Source organism: Gekko japonicus, unplaced genomic scaffold (genome assembly GCF_001447785.1).
Source record: "Gekko japonicus isolate JY-2015 unplaced genomic scaffold, Gekko_japonicus_V1.1 scaffold1740, whole genome shotgun sequence".
NCBI lineage: Eukaryota > Metazoa > Chordata > Lepidosauria > Squamata > Gekkonidae > Gekko > Gekko japonicus.
This window is the reverse complement of record NW_015159766.1, coordinates 337,453-352,776: the sequence shown is the minus strand read 5'-3', so window position 1 is coordinate 352,776 and position 15,324 is coordinate 337,453. Positions and strand designations below refer to the sequence as shown.

General features: G+C 49.6%; 1 protein-coding gene across 1 annotated transcript; it reads left to right on the top strand.

Moving 5' to 3' along the window:
- Positions 1-2,112: 2,112 nt before the first annotated feature.
- Positions 2,113-13,967, top strand: LOC107106125 (uncharacterized protein K02A2.6-like). The gene is made up of 3 exons (XM_015406220.1): positions 2,113-2,307; positions 2,383-3,567; positions 13,893-13,967. The coding sequence occupies exons 1-3, from the start codon at positions 2,137-2,139 to the stop codon at positions 13,965-13,967; spliced, it is 1,431 nt and encodes a 476-aa protein (XP_015261706.1). The 5' UTR covers positions 2,113-2,136.
- The last annotated feature ends 1,357 nt before the right edge of the window (positions 13,968-15,324 follow it).

Genomic DNA, 15,324 nt, shown 5'->3' with positions numbered 1-15,324 from the left:
CGCCTCATTCGTGATGATGACCTCACGCTAGCCACGGCTTTAAAGGATGCGGCTGCTTTCGAGAATGAGCGTCCGGGCCACAGCGGCCATCGGGTACACCGCATCCAAGCCGGAGGGGATTCGGCAGACTCCGAAGAGGAGGCAGTGGCGCAACTCCACCGCAAGCCGTCACAACCTCACCGTTCGAAGGGCGCACCGCCAGCGAGGCCGTCGGAGCCAGCTTCCTCCTGTGCCAGCTGCGGGGACGCGCATGAACGTCGGAGCTGCCGTTTCCGCGAGGCGGTCTGCAGGTCCTGCAACAAGCAGGGCCACATCGCCAAGGTCTGCCGCAGCCGCCGCCAGCCATCCAGGAAACCCAGCCACCAGTGGGAACCCATCCACACTGTGGACCTCCATTCGATCGACACAAATGCCGTCGGCCACCAGCCCCAGCCCCAGGTAGGTGACTTGCCCCGTCAGAGCCGAAACAAAGTCCATGTTACGGTCCGGATAGAGGGGTCCCCCTGTAGCATGGAACTTGACACGGGCTCCGAGTTTACCATTATCTCGGAGGAGACGTTGCGGACAGTGTGTCCCAACGGGGGACCCCCTCTGCGCAAACCACACATCAGGCTTCAGGATTTCAATAAGAATCCTGTGGTGGTGCGGGGCTGGGGCACGTTCCTGGTGGAGTTCCAGGACTTCAAGGGTTGTTTGGACATTCTGGTGGTGGGGGGCCGGCTTTCCAGTCTCCTGGGGATGTCGTGGTTTAAGCCGCTGGGCTTGACCATCGGGGGCATCCACCAGCTGCAGCAAGCCGATTTCGCGGACGTTTGCAACGAATTCCCCCGGGTTTTCGATGGGTCCTTAGGCAAGTTCACGGGGGCCCCCATCTCCCTGGACCTGGACCCGGCGGTCCGGCCCATACGGATCAAGGCCAGGTTTCCGCCCTTAACGGTAAGGCCGAAAATCGAGGCGGAACTCGACAAGCTGGTGGCGCAAGGGGTGTTGGAGTCGGTGGCATCGGCACGCTGGGAAACCCCCATTGTCACACCGATCAAACCAAACGGGGACGTCCGGATCTGTGCGGACTATAAGTGCACAATTAACAAAGCGCTGCAGGACCACGCGTACCCCGTTCCGGTGGTCAGCCACGTGCTGGCGGCGCTCGCGGGGGCTCGCATATTTGGAAAGCTGGACTTGGCGCAGGCCTATCAGCAGCTGCCGGTGGACGCCGCCACGGCGGAAGCCCAGACGATCGCCACGCACAGAGGGGCTTTCAAGGTCCACCGGCTCCAGTTCGGCGTCTCGGTGGCTCCGGGGATTTTTCAATCTTTCATGGACTCTCTCCTCAAAGGTATCCCCGGGGTACAGCCCTTTCTAGATGACGTCTTGATCGCCGCCCCCGACGCCGCGTCGTTTGCCACCCGACTCCGTACCGTTCTTCAACGCTTCGACCAGGCGGGGCTGAAGGTGAAGCGCGAAAAATGCTTGCTCGGCGTGCCCAAAGTGGAGTTTCTAGGGTTCGCGGTCGACGCACAGGGCATTCACCCCACGGCGGAGAAGACCAGGGCGATCTCGAACGCCCCAGCCCCCACATCAAAGACCGAGCTACAGGCCTTCTTAGGCCTCCTGAACTTTTACCACTCTTTTCTTCCCCTCAAAGCTGCAGTAGCCGAACCCCTCCATCGGCTCCTCGACAAGGGCGCGCCGTGGGTCTGGGGGGCGGCTCAGCAGGCGGCTTTCCGGGCGGTCAAAGACCTCCTCGTCTCAAATTCGGTACTCGCACACTTCAATGAGGACTTGCCGGTGGTGCTGGCTTGCGACGCCTCTCCATATGGGGTCGGGGCGGTCCTGGGGCACAAACTGCCTGACGGTCGGGAGGTACCTGTGGCCTATTACTCCCGTACCTTGTCTGCGGCGGAGCGCAACTACGCGCAGATTGACAAGGAGGCTCTTGCTATAGTGGCCGGGGTGAAAAAATTTCACCACTACCTCTACGGCCGGCCCTTCACGGTCCTCACGGACCATAAGCCTCTCCTGGGTCTGCTCGCCCCGGACCGCCAGACCCCCCAGATGACTTCGCCCCGAGTGATCCGGTGGTCCGTCTTCCTGGCGGGCTACAACTACATGCTCCTGCACCGGCCCGGGAAGGCGATGGGCCATGCGGACGCCTTGAGCCGCCTGCCTCTGCCGGAAACGGAGCCTGACCCGGCCCCAGCCCATCACATCGCGCTGCTGGAAACGCTGCCCGACCAGCCGGTTCACGTGAAAGAGGTGGCCCGGCGCACCGAAAAGGACCCTATCCTCTGCCGCGTCCTGGACTGGGTGAGAAGGGGGTGGCCGTTGGCCTCGGCGGGACCCGACTTTGCGGCCTATGCCTCGCGCAAAGACGAACTGTCTGCTCACAAGGGTTGTGTGCTGTGGGGAGGTCGGGTGGTAATCCCTTCCCCACTCCGAGACCGAGTACTTGCAGCATTGCACGAGGCTCACCCAGGAGTGGTGCGGATGAAAGCGCTGGCTCGGAGTTATGTGTGGTGGCCCGGCCTCGATCAGGACATTGAGAGACTGGTGAAACTGTGCCAACCCTGCCAGGCGTTCCGGCCCGCACCGCCCCGAGCGCCCGATCGAGCTTGGGAGTCTTCCCACAAACCTTGGTCCCGGCTACACTTGGACTTCGCGGGGCCGTTTCAGGGACAAATCTTTTTCATTCTAGTGGACGCTTACAGTAAGTGGCTGGAGGTGGTGCCTGTACCGTCTACCTCCTCGAAGGCCGCCATCAGAGCCATGCGCCACATTTTTAGCTCCCACGGCCTTCCAGACACCCTGGTGACCGACAACGGCACAGCATTTACCTCCAGCGAGTTCCAGGACTTCACGAGGTACTGTGGAATCCGACACGTCCGGTCAGCGCCCTTCCACCCGGCAACCAACGGCCAGGCGGAGCGCATGGTGCGCACCACCAAGGAAACACTGCGCAAGTTCGACAGTAAGGACTGGGACTACAAGCTGGCGGTGTTCCTGTTCGGCCAACGCACGACCCCGCACACCGAGACCGGCTGCAGCCCGGCGGAGCTCCTGATGGGTCGTCGCCTAACCTCCCGGCTGGACCGTCTACACCCAGACAGGGCCCCCGAGATGGAACCGACATCGGAATCGTACGCAGCCGCCAGAGGGTTCTTCCCGGAAGACCCAGTCTACGCTAAGAACTACGCACAGGGGCCACCCTGGATCCCCGCGAGAGTGGTCCGGGTGCGAGGGCCTCGCTCCTACGAGGTCTCCTGCGAGGACGGCCAACTGCTCCACCGCCACATCGACCAACTGCGGCGCCGGGTCCTCCAGAACGACCCCGAGGACCTGGAGCCCCAGGAGCACGACGAAGCATCGGTCCACGCACCAGAACCGCAGAACCCGGCCTCGGCCCCGGCCCCGGTCACTCCGGAACCTCCGGAACCTCCGACATTGCCGCCGCCGGAAACGCCGCAGCCAACCGCCCCGCCACGGCCACAAGGAGCAGCCCCAAGCAGCACCCCAGAACTCCGCCGTTCCACAAGGCCCAGGAAGTCTCCCGCATACCTCCAGGACTTTGTATGTGGGTAGTTTGGACTATGGGGGGAGGGGTGTAATGTACTGCTGCCTTTCCACGTGTAAGGCATCAGCCTGACATGCCTGGACTTGCCCGGGCTGGCCAGGCACAATTCATCTGTAGCTTCAGTCGATAGACAAAGGATCCGAAGGATCCTAGCCGGCCCAATCAAAGGGCTAGCTTCCCAGCCAGGAGACCAATGGTCGCCCGGTTATTGTAAATAGCCTATTGGGAGTAGGGGGTGTGTTTAGGTGTACTTGGTGGCGGGCTTTCTTTGTGAGCGGGTTTCCTTTGTCTTGTTCCTGATCTAATAAAGTACTCTTGCTGAATCACTCTTGCTGAATCACTCCACGTTCTGAGTACTTCCAACACTGACAAGCAGCATTCAAACACAATAAAACATAAACACAAGCATCAGTTAAAACACAGACAATCCATATAAAACATTCATTAGATGGCGATAAAACTAAAGTGCAGTTTAAAGACACATTCAACGGTGCCCCCACGTTAGGTCGTATTGGATCGAAGACAGACTCCATCCACTTCCCTCCCTCAGAGGAAAGACTTTCCCTCTGTTTCTTTTTCCCTTTAATGACTGAGCAGCCCTGGTAACATGTTTATTCTTCTCTTGAAGAAAAGGAACTGTGTCTGTCCCACCTGCCAGTAAGGTATATTTTGGCTGTTTGCTCAGCCCAGGAACTTGAGGGAAGGGATAGAATCGCCAGTTAACTTAAACCCTGGAAAATGGCACTTGAGACACTTTTAAAATTCAAAAATAACAAAAGGTTTTATTTAACATCAAAGGGAAAGGTTGGGTGAAATTGGGTTGAAATTACTGAAGTAAAACTATTACAAGCACAGTTCCGGTTCTGGCGCTTTAAATGATGGCGGTGTCTCTTGGTTCCGCCGATAGACCCGTGCCATGAATCGGGGATTAAAAGGGAGCGTGATTGTGCATGCTCCCCCATGAAGCCCATAGAGAATGGGCTTCTAGCCGGGGGGCTTTGGAGAGCCCTACCTCCGGCTGGCAGCTGGTACAGGGGGGCTACTCTCTGCCCTGAAGGTCCTGCCCTGATTCCCAGTACTGGATTAAAAGCGACCACCAGGACAAGCATTTGGAGGTTTAGCGATTTTCTCTGCCTGGCGTGATCCCAGGGGCCGTCTTAGGACCTGGTGGATCGATTCAAGGATTGATGAGTGAGTTGAAATGAGACACTTAAGCCTAGAAGTGAAGTCCCTCTACTATAAGCGTATAAATGGAGGGGGGGAGGGGACGCCCTATCTCCTGACGTTTTAAGCAAATGCAAAAGCAAGGCTGGAGGGACTGATCAAATTGTGGTGATGGACTGTAGCGGAGAGTTTTTCTAAAAGAAAGCTCAGCGTTTAAACAGACCTTAGAGACTTTGGCATTCTTTCTCGGCTGATGTAAACATCCCCAAAAGATGGCGACGAGAGGTGAAGAGGGAGGCGGGATCAATGCTTTCTTCAGGAAGGAGGACAGTGGAAAGTTAGGTCACGTGACCTAACCATAGACTCTGTCTTTAAAGTGAATCGTGGTCCCTCTGGTGGCTAAAGTGAGAAGCGACCTGAATCTGTACTAAAAGCAGCTACACTTTTAAAGGGACAGTACATTGATCATAGAGACGTATGAATGGTAAGGAGACTCTAAAGTTTAGTTCTTTGTGGCTGGATTGGCAAGCTGATCGAAAAGCGGTTTTCTGGAGTAAAGGGCTCGCTACCCCAACTTTATAAGATCTGCTTGCTAAGAGAAAGGTTGGAATCTCCAATGAGCATGTTGTTACTGCAACAAAAGGAAAGACTCTTTTGATCTAAGACGTTTAAGGAAGCGAAGATGTCCCTGGAAAAAAGGAACTTGGTTTATATTATGAATGGACAGATCCGGACTTATAAAAACTAAAAGATAATTGAAGAAAGAAGATACATCGAAGACGGAAGAAGAAAAACGTGTTGTAATGTTCTTACTGAGGGAACATTGGTTTTAAAGATCTTGCCTGGGGGGGGGGAGTAAAGCGTGGAGATGCTAATTTTTTCTTAAGGGCTGTGATTATGTGTGTTATAGCTTTGGAATTACTCTCTGTTCAGTCAAATAAGCTGGTTTTGTCAGCAGAAGCGATGATTGGCAGGCACTCTTCATGTTTGCAAGTAACTGTATAAGAGTAACAACTATGTTTTAAGCATTGTAAAACCTCCATTCTTGGGTTTTTAGTTAGGTTCTTTTTACTTTCTCCTATAGATTGTAGACTCTCCCTCCCCAATTTCTGTTGTAGTTTTATAGAAATGCAAATAAAAAATTCCCCTTCGGGGGGCCAAAAAAACCCAACTATTACAAGCAGACTTTTGTCCTTATATGGCGCCGGTCACATGGGAGGATTTGCCATATGAGAGGGACGGATCGGGAGCGCATCAAGCAGGCACGATCACACCGCAACATCTGGGAAGCGGCACACACCAGTCCCCGATCCGTTCCTTCTGGGCAAAACTGGGCATCAACCCCCCCCCGAAAACACTACTACCTACCTGAAAATCCGCTGCAGGGACGGCCGTCTGATTGCCGGTGCACCCGTCTCTCCCGCAGCACGTGAGGTCCTGCCGAACTGCGCATGCCCACGCATGCGCAGCTGGCTGGCCTCACTCTCCAGTTCGTGGTTTCCTCCCGGCATCTGATCGTGCCGGGGAGGACCTGCGCGGCGGCTGGGGGGATCTGTCTGATCCTGCCGCCGCGCGTCTGTTTTGGTGCAGCTCAAAAAAGCTGCACTTTGGCCATGCCTATTTCCCCCAGTGTGACCGGGGCCTGAGAGGTTCTTAAATTATTCACAGTTGTTTAGATCTTTATGTTGAGAGGCTTTTGTTCCAGTGTTTTCCTAAACACTCTAATACACTTTATTTGTGTAATTGCTGATTCTTTTTGGTGCCCAGAAGGCTAGTACCCTCTTCCTAATACCCAAACCCCTTCTCTTGGCAACACCAGTACTCTTCTTGAGTTGTTCACTGACTTTTAAGGTCTCTACAGGCAGTACCTAACCACACCAGATGAGGGATCTCTGTACTCCTCAGAGAGAACTCTCCCTGTTTGACTGCATAGGAAATTTTCTCTTGCTAGAAGACCTAGCCCCTTTCCGTTGGCCTGAATGGGAGTCTTCTCTACTATCTACCGTACTTCCTTGCCAAACTCTCCCCCCAGTATTCCTGTCTGTGTTCAAACTGCTCTCAGCTAATGCTAAATTCAAACTGTGTTCAATCAAGGTAGAAATCTGACCCTGTTAGCATTGCCCCCCCCTTTTGAGAGGGCTATTCATAGACTGTCGCAGTGCACATCTCTTCACAGTACAGGCAGGAATCTGACTGTCTTTTTTTCAGCATCCAGGGCTGCAATCACATGCACCTTTAGATCCAACATAGGTGCAAATGCCTGATGGATCTAAAGGGTGCGATCAGACAGCAACATCTGGAAAGGGTCCCACAGTCATTGGCAACCAATGCTTTTCTGCTACGGAAGTGGATTTAAAAGACACTGGGGAAAGTCTGGTAGTAAATGGGTTCTGATGGGCCACAGACAGACTTTCTTCTGTCTGATTGCACAAGCATGCTGTCATAACATTGGGATGGTCTGATCAGGCCATCCCTGCTCAGTGCCATTTCACACACACACACACACACACACACACGCGTACGCAGTATGCACATCATCGCATACTCCATAGGGGGTCCTCAGTGCAGAAGTGCAATTCCTCATTTATGTGCATGGGAAACAAATGGCCAAAAAACCCTGACTCACCTGCAGTTGTGTCTGATCACCACATTTTAGGAAGGATGTTGACAAGCTCGAGCGTGTCCAGAAGACGGCAACCAGGATGGTGAGAAGGTTGGAATCCAAGTCTTATGAGGAAAGGCTGAAAGAGTTGGGTATGTTTAGCCTGGGAAGGAGAAGGCTTAGAGGGGACATGATTGCAGTCTTCAAGTATTTGAAGGGCTGTCATGTAGAAGATGGAGCAGATCTATTCTCTCTTGCTTCGGATTGCAAGACTAGATCTAATGGGTGGAAATTACAAGGGAGTCGTTACCGGCTAAATATCAGGAGAAACTTCCTAACTGTAAGAGTGTTTGAGCAGTGGAACAGTCTGCCTCAGGAGGTGGTGGATGCTCCTTCACTGGACATTTTCAAGCGAAGGCTGGACGACCATCTTTCGGGTATGTTGTAGATATGTAGGGCTATCTTTCAGCTATGCTCCTGCAGAGTGCAGGGGGTTGGACTAGATGACCTGCAAGGTCCCTTCCAATTCTAACATTCTATGATTCTATGATCACACAGTGACAGGCTGTGCCTACAGTTACAAAGGGATGTGTGATTTCACAACTACGTGTCAAATTCCTCTGGAGGAGATAGCTTCACTTCCCCTCCGCTCCAACTGGTGTGACCGCAGCCCAGCTCTCTCAAGACTTTTTTTTTTGCTTAGCTGATGCCAACCAATCAGATTGCCTGGAGCACCCTGTTACTCTAGGCTGTCTGTCTCTGTGAAGAATTAACTCTTCAAAGTCTTTTAGATGTTGCTACAGCATTTCTAAGCCTCTTAAAAAGTGCAGTCTGTTACACCTTGCTGTACCAGTTTTCTATCTGCAGGGAGATTTTTTAAAGTGAAAGAGCACTGAAAAATTGTAATCCCCATGTCAGACATAAGAACATAAGAACATAAGAGATGCCAATGTTGGATCAGGCCAAAGGCCCATCCAGTCCAACACTCTGTATCACACAGTGGCCAGAAATACCAGTGCCATCAGGAGGTCCACCAGTGGGGCCAGGACATTAGAAGCCCTCCCACTGTTGACCCCCCCAAGCACCAAGATGACAGAGCATCACTTGCCCCAGAGTCCCTATCTATACCTTGTGGCTAATAGCCACTGATGGACCTCTGCTCCATATGCTTATCTAATTCCCTTTTGAAGCCATCCATGCTTGTAGCCGCCACCACTTCCTGTGGCAGTGAATTCCAAGTGTTAATCACTCTTTGGGTGAAGAAGTACTTCCTTTTATCCATTCTAACCCGACCGCTCAGCAATTTCATGGAGTGCCCACGAGTTCTTGTATTGTGAGAAAGGGAGAAAAGTACCTCTTTCTCTACCTGCTCTTTCCCATGCATAATCTTATAAACCTCAATCATGTCACCCCTCAGTCGTCGTTTCTCCAAGCTAAAGAGCCCTAAGCGCCTTAACCTTTCCTCATAGGGAAAGTGTTCCAACCCTTTTATCATTCGAGTTGCCGTTTTCTGCACTTTTTCCAAAGCTATAATATCCTTTTTAAGGTGTGGTGACCAGAATTGCACACAGTATTCCAGATGAGGTCGCACCATTGATTTATATAGCGGCATTATGATATTGGCTGATCTGTTTACAATACCCTTCCTAATAATCCCCAGCATAGCATTGGCCTTCTTTATTGCAGTCACACACTGTCTCGACATTTTCAGTGAGTTATCTACTACAACTCCAAGATCTCTCTCTTGATCAGTCTCTGCCAGTTCAGACCCCATCAACGTGTATTTATAGTTAGGATTTTTGGCTCCAATGTGCATCACCTTGCACTTGGCCACATTGAACCCCATTTGCCATGTTGACGCCCACTCGCCCATCCTTGACAGATCCCCTTGGAGTGCCTCACAATCCTCACTGGTTTTCACCACCCTGAACAACTTTGTATCATCCGCAAATTTAGCCACTTCACTGCTTACTCCCATCTCCAAATCATTAATGAACAAGTTAAAAAGCAGTGGACCAAGTACTGATCCCTGCGGTACCCCACTGCTTACCACCCTCCACTGAGAAAATTGCCCACCTACACTCACTCTCTGTTTTCTATGAACTAGCCAGTTTTTGATCCATAAAAGGACTTGTCCTTCTATCCCATGATTTTTGAGCTTACTTAGGAGCCTTTGATGAGGAACTTTATCAAAAGCTTTCTGGAAGTCAAGGTAAATAATATCTATTGGATCCCCCTTGTCCACATGTTTGTTCACCCCCTCAAAGAACACTAACAGGTTAGTGAGACAAGATCTTCCCTTACAGAAACCGTGCTGAGTCTGCCTCAATAGGTTTTGTTCATCTATGTGCCTACTAATTCTTTCCTTAATAATGGTTTCCACCAATTTACCCGGTATCGACGTCAGACTGACTGGCCTGTAATTTCCCGGATCTCCTCTGGAACCCTTTTTAAAGATGGGAGTGACATTAGCTACCTTCCAATCCTCAGGAATGGAGGCAGATTTTAAGGAAAGATTACATATCTTTGTCAGGAGATCTACAAGTTCACATTTGAGTTCTTTCAGAACTCTCGGATGTATGCCATCTGGGCCTGGTGATTTTTCAGTTTTTAAGTTGTCTATCAGTTTTAGGACCTCCTCTCTCGTCACCTCAATCTGACTCAGGTCTTTCAACACCCCTCCTGAAATCAGTGGTTCTGGAGTGGGCAAGCACTTCTCATCTTCCACAGTGAAGACGGAGGCAAAAAATGCATTTAGCTTCTCAGCCATTTCCCTATCATCCTTCAATACTCCTTTTACCCCTTGGTCGTCCAAGGGCCCCACTGCCTCCCTGGCTGGTTTCCTGTTTCTAATGTATTTGAAGAAAGTTTTATTGTTGGTTTTTACGTTTTTTGCTATATGCTCCTCATATTCCCTTTTTGCCTGCCTGACCTCAGACTTGCATTTTATTTGCCATAGCCTGTGTTCCGTTTTATCAGCCTCACTGTGACTAGCTTTCCACTGCTTAAAGGAATTCTTTTTACTTTTTACAGCCTCCATTACTCTGTTTGTTAACCATGCAGGCTTTTTCCTATACCTGTTTGTGCCTTTCCTAACCTGCGGAATATATATTTTTTGAGCTTCTAGGATCGTAGTTTTAAATAGATCCCAAGCTTCCCCAATTGTTTTGACCCTTTCTACTTTTCCTTTCAGTTTCCTCCCCACGTGTCCCCTCATATCAGAGAAATTACCCCTTTTAAAGTTAAAAATGGTTGTGTGAGTCTTTTTGGCCAATTCTCTATTTGTACAAATGATGAACTCAACAACATTATGATCACTGTTTCCAAGCGGTGCAATCACTTTTACATCTCTCACCAGGTCTTGAGTGTTACTTAGGACCAAATCAAGGATCGCCTCTCCCCTGGTAGGTTCCGTGACCATCTGCTCCATAGCACAGTCATTTAGAGTGTCTAGAAACTCAATCTCTTTTTCCCGGCTAGAACACATATTGACCCAATCAATGTGTGGGTAGTTAAAATCACCTATTATTACACAGTGTTTTTGTCTAGTTGCTATCTTTAAGGCATTCATCATTTTATAATCCTCCTCTATCTTTTGATCTGGTGGGCGATAACAAACTCCCAGTGTTAAGTTTCCTTTTGGCCCCCCTATTTCAACCCATAGAACTTCCAGAAGCGAATCCAATTCACTTAGCCTCTCAATCTTTCTAGACTTTATACCCTCTCTGACATACAGAGCTACCCCACCTCCAACCCTTCCCCCCCTATCCTTCCGATATAATATATAACCGGGAATCACTGTGTCCCACTGATTTTCCTCATCCCACCAAGTTTCAGAAATACCCACAATGTCTATTTTTCCCTCCGACACCAAGCACTCCAACTCCCCGATTTTACCTCGGACACTTCTAGCATTTGTATAGAAACAGCTGTAATTTCCCTTACAAGTTAAGCCTGCATCCTTCCTCTTGCTATCTCGAGTCGTTGTCCGGCAGTCCATGTCACCAGCCATGGCCTCTGTGGACAATTTCAATCCACCTCCCTGTAGAAAAGCAACAGGTACCCCCTCATCTCTCTGAGATGAGCCAACCCGAACCAGAGACTTTTCATCTCCTGTCGGCTTTCCCCCAATATTCAGTTTAAAAGCTGCTCTGCCACCTTTTTGATTTTAAGTGCCAGCAGCCTGGTTCCTTCTCGGGACAAGTGGAGACCGTCTCGCCTGTACAGCTCCCTCTTGTTCCAAAAAGTATCCCAGTGCCTAACAAACCTGAACCCTTCCCCTCTACACCATCGTCTCATCCACGCATTGAGACTCCTGATCTCTGCCTGTCTCTCCGGCCCTGCGCGTGGAACAGGTAACACTTCTGAGAAGGCTACCTTGGAGGTCCTGGACCTAAGTTTCCTGCCCAGCATCCTAAATTTCTCCTCCAGGACCTCACGACTGCATTTCCCCACATCGTTGGTGCCGACATGCACCACGACCACTGGCTCCTCCCCAGCACTATCTACCAGCCTATCTAAAACACGCGTAATGTCCGCTACCTTTGCACCAGGCAGGCAAGTCACCATACGGTCAGTACGCGGGTTCGCCACCCAGCTGTCTACCTGCCTAAGGATCGAATCACCCACTACCAAGAGCCCCCCTCCCACCCTGCTCAGGGATGGTTCCTTGGTGCAAAAGGATACCCGCTCACCAGCTGGGGAAGAGGTCCCTTCTGAGGGCACATTCCCCTTATCCTCAGCATGGTGCCCTGTTTCCCCTAGACCCTCATGCTCCCTGACAGCAGCGGGGCTGCCAGATCCAGAGTGGGACGTAGCTAACAAGTCCCCGAGAGTCTTTTCTGTGTGCCTAGCTGACGGTCTCTGCTTCTCCAGGTCAGCCACCTAGGCCTCAAGGGAGCACACACGTTCCCTGAGAACCAGGAGCTCCTTGCACCGAGCACACACTCAAGACTTCTGCCCAGTGGGCAGATAGTCATACATGTGACACTCCGTGCAAAACACTGGATAGCCCCCAACCCCCTGCTGGCATTCTGGCTTCATAATTCTTTTAAAATAAGTAAATGTAAGCCCCCTTTTAAATCCCTTTGTATTTATGTGTTTTTTTCTTGTCAAAGTCAAATTACTTTACGGGGAAAACAAAGAGCCTAGGGTTTTCACTTTCTGCCTCTTCTTGGGCGTCTCACAGAGCCCCTAGTCCAAGAGTCCCTGGGCTAAGAGCCACGGGCAAAGAGCCCTTTAGCTCACCCTTCGGCTCATGGCAGAGGTCTTAAATACTCGATTGCAGTCAATCACAGTCAAACAATGCCCTTTCCTCTCCCTCTCTCAAGCAGCCAGGAATCTGCAACAACTCTAAGCGCTTCCCCACACTCCCAGACCAGTTCTGCCACCAATATCCTCAGCTGAATCCTCTCAGCTGAAAGCAAGTAAAAAACCACTCACCCCTCTGTCTCCTGCTCCTGCTCAGAGCTCAGCTGGGTCTGAGTGATGCAGTCAATTCTACCTCCCCCAATCTGATAAGAACGTAAGAATAGCCATACTTGGGCCGTGATCACATGGGCAGTTTGGCCTGACACAGGCACTCCTCCCCTCCAGATGAAATGGGCACAGTCAGACAGCCACATCTGTCAGGTGTTCCCAAGCCATACTTATCCCATCACAGGACGACTTGGAGCTGGGTTAAAAAGCTACCACATTACAAGTGGTGTTTTCAGTTCCCCACACAGTCATCGTGCATGGCCAGATGTCTGAATGTGGGGCAGCGTGCGCAGAATGGATTGGGCAGTCCTGAACATGCAGATCTGTTCTGCCACTAGGGAGGCATCTTTTTTAAAAAAATGCCTATATGCACACACATGAATTTTGGAATCTTTTTGGCAGTGTGGTCTGTGGCTGAGGTGCTGCAATAATGTGGATGCTTTACCACGGGATGTCTCCATGGGTAACCCACAGCAGGGTGTGCTGTGTGGTTGATATGCCCCACAACACATTAAACCGGTTCAATTAGAGGCAGCACCATTTCGCGCCAAGCCACCAGTGTGGACACGGCTTTGGTCCATCCATTTAAGCTGATATAAGTTCAGATGTTTTCATAGCCTGTTAGAATGCTGGCAAGGAGGTGTCACCAATAGCCAGGTGGATCCCTAAACCAGTGTGGGATTGCCTATAAATCTGACACCTCTCAAGCACTCCAGTAGACTGTGTAACCTGTAGTAAAGGCTATGTGGTGTTTAATAGTTTGCTCAGCTCTTGATAACTGGAAACCAACCTAACCAATTTCATTATTCTGGTGTCTTTGTTTTGGAGTGGGAGGGTAAACTACCTATTCTCTACTAACTTCCTTGACTTTCCCCCCCTTTTCACATAGAAAAAGAAAATTCCAGGCAGACTGGATATTTTTGTGTTCTTCTTTATACCTAAACATCTATCAGTATTCTTCTGGCATCTTGTTTTGATTGCAACATGCAACATAATAAGAACTTAGAGACTCCAGATCATATATTTAATGAAAAGGTTAATGAGGAATGATCATGCATTATTATCTTTGTTAACTAGAAACTGATAATTGAACTGGGTAATATATTTCAGAAAAATAATCCAGATCAAAATTCAGATATCAGACATTTGTGATTGCTACTTGTCCTCAAGATCAAACAAGGGCACAATTCAATCAAAAGCAACTTTAAATCCCAAGAAAGTTAGACATGCATTTTGTTCTCCCACTGGAATTAATGAGAAGTAAATATCTATTTTGGCCACCAAATGAGAAGGGAGCACTCATTGGAGAAGACCCTGATGCTGGGAAAGATTGAAGGTCAAAGAAGACGGGGACGGCAAAGGATGAGATGGTTAGACAGTGTCATAGATGCAACGAACATGAAATTGAGCAAACGTCAGAGGACGGTAGAAAACAGGAAGGCCTGGCGGGATCTTGTCCATGGGGTCGTGAAGAGTCGGACTCGACTGTGCAACTGACCAAAAAAAAAAAATCTATCTAGATTATTTCCCACCTTTCTTCCAAGGATCCCAGGGCAGCACAAATCCTTTTCCCTTCCCCATTCTATGCTCAGGTTTTACATGAGACTGAGAGACAGAGACTCATCTAAGGGTATCTGGTAAACTTCATAACAGAACTGGGATTTGAATCTTGTTTTCTCAGATCTTAGCCTGACACCATAACCCCATCACACTGTTTCCAAAGCTGCTTAACATGAACTTTGACCACCTGGAGAGTGGTGGAGTGGAGAGATCAATTGACAAAATTTGCTTTCACATTAGTGGATTATTTGTTATAAGACTTTTTTTCTACTGTGCAGAAATGCTTACTTGTGAAACTGTCTTGGTTTTCCTGAATTTTCAGTGTAGTTCTAAGTAGAGTTGTGCCTAGGGTTTCCAACTATGGATTAGGAAAAATACAGGAGATTTGGAAGTGGAGGACCCTGGGGAAACCAGGGCTTGGGGAGGGGAGGGCCCTTAGCAGGGCATAATGTCATAGAGTCCACCCTACAAAACAGATATTTTGTCTGGGGGAACTGACCTCTGTAGTCCAGAGATCTGTTGCTATTCTGGGAGATTGCTAGGGCCCACCTGAAGGTTGGCAACCATATAACACTTCTGAGTTCATTGACTTTAGTGGACTTAGAAGGGTGTAACTTTGCTTTGAATTGCACTCTTATTCACAGTTTGACATGTACCATCAGCAAAGTATATATTTTTCTTTGATTGTGATACCCTATAATTTAGATTATATGAGCTATATGAAGCTTGTATATGAGATTCAGGGAATTTCAACATGGAGTATTTTGCTTCACGATAGGAAGTGTGTTTCATGGTCTATCCTATTCTAAGCCTACAAATCCGTATTTCTATGTATTTAGTCACAATTTCAAAGTGTGGCAGAGATTAACAATTTGAAACTTGAAGTCATTCTGAGATTGCCTTGTAAATGTCCTATGCCTTGAAAAAAATCCAAGCTTTAAGAATTACT

Coding starts and splice junctions, on each gene's coding strand:
- LOC107106125 (XM_015406220.1), top strand. CDS start 2,137: ATGGGCCATGCGGACGCCTTGAGCCGCCTGCCTCTGCCGGAAACGGAG. Junction 2,308..2,382: donor TCTGCCGCGTCCTGGACTGG/GTGAGAAGGGGG, acceptor GACGAACTGTCT/GCTCACAAGGGTTGTGTGCT. Junction 3,568..13,892: donor CCGCATACCTCCAGGACTTT/GTATGTGGGTAG, acceptor TTTGTTAACTAG/AAACTGATAATTGAACTGGG.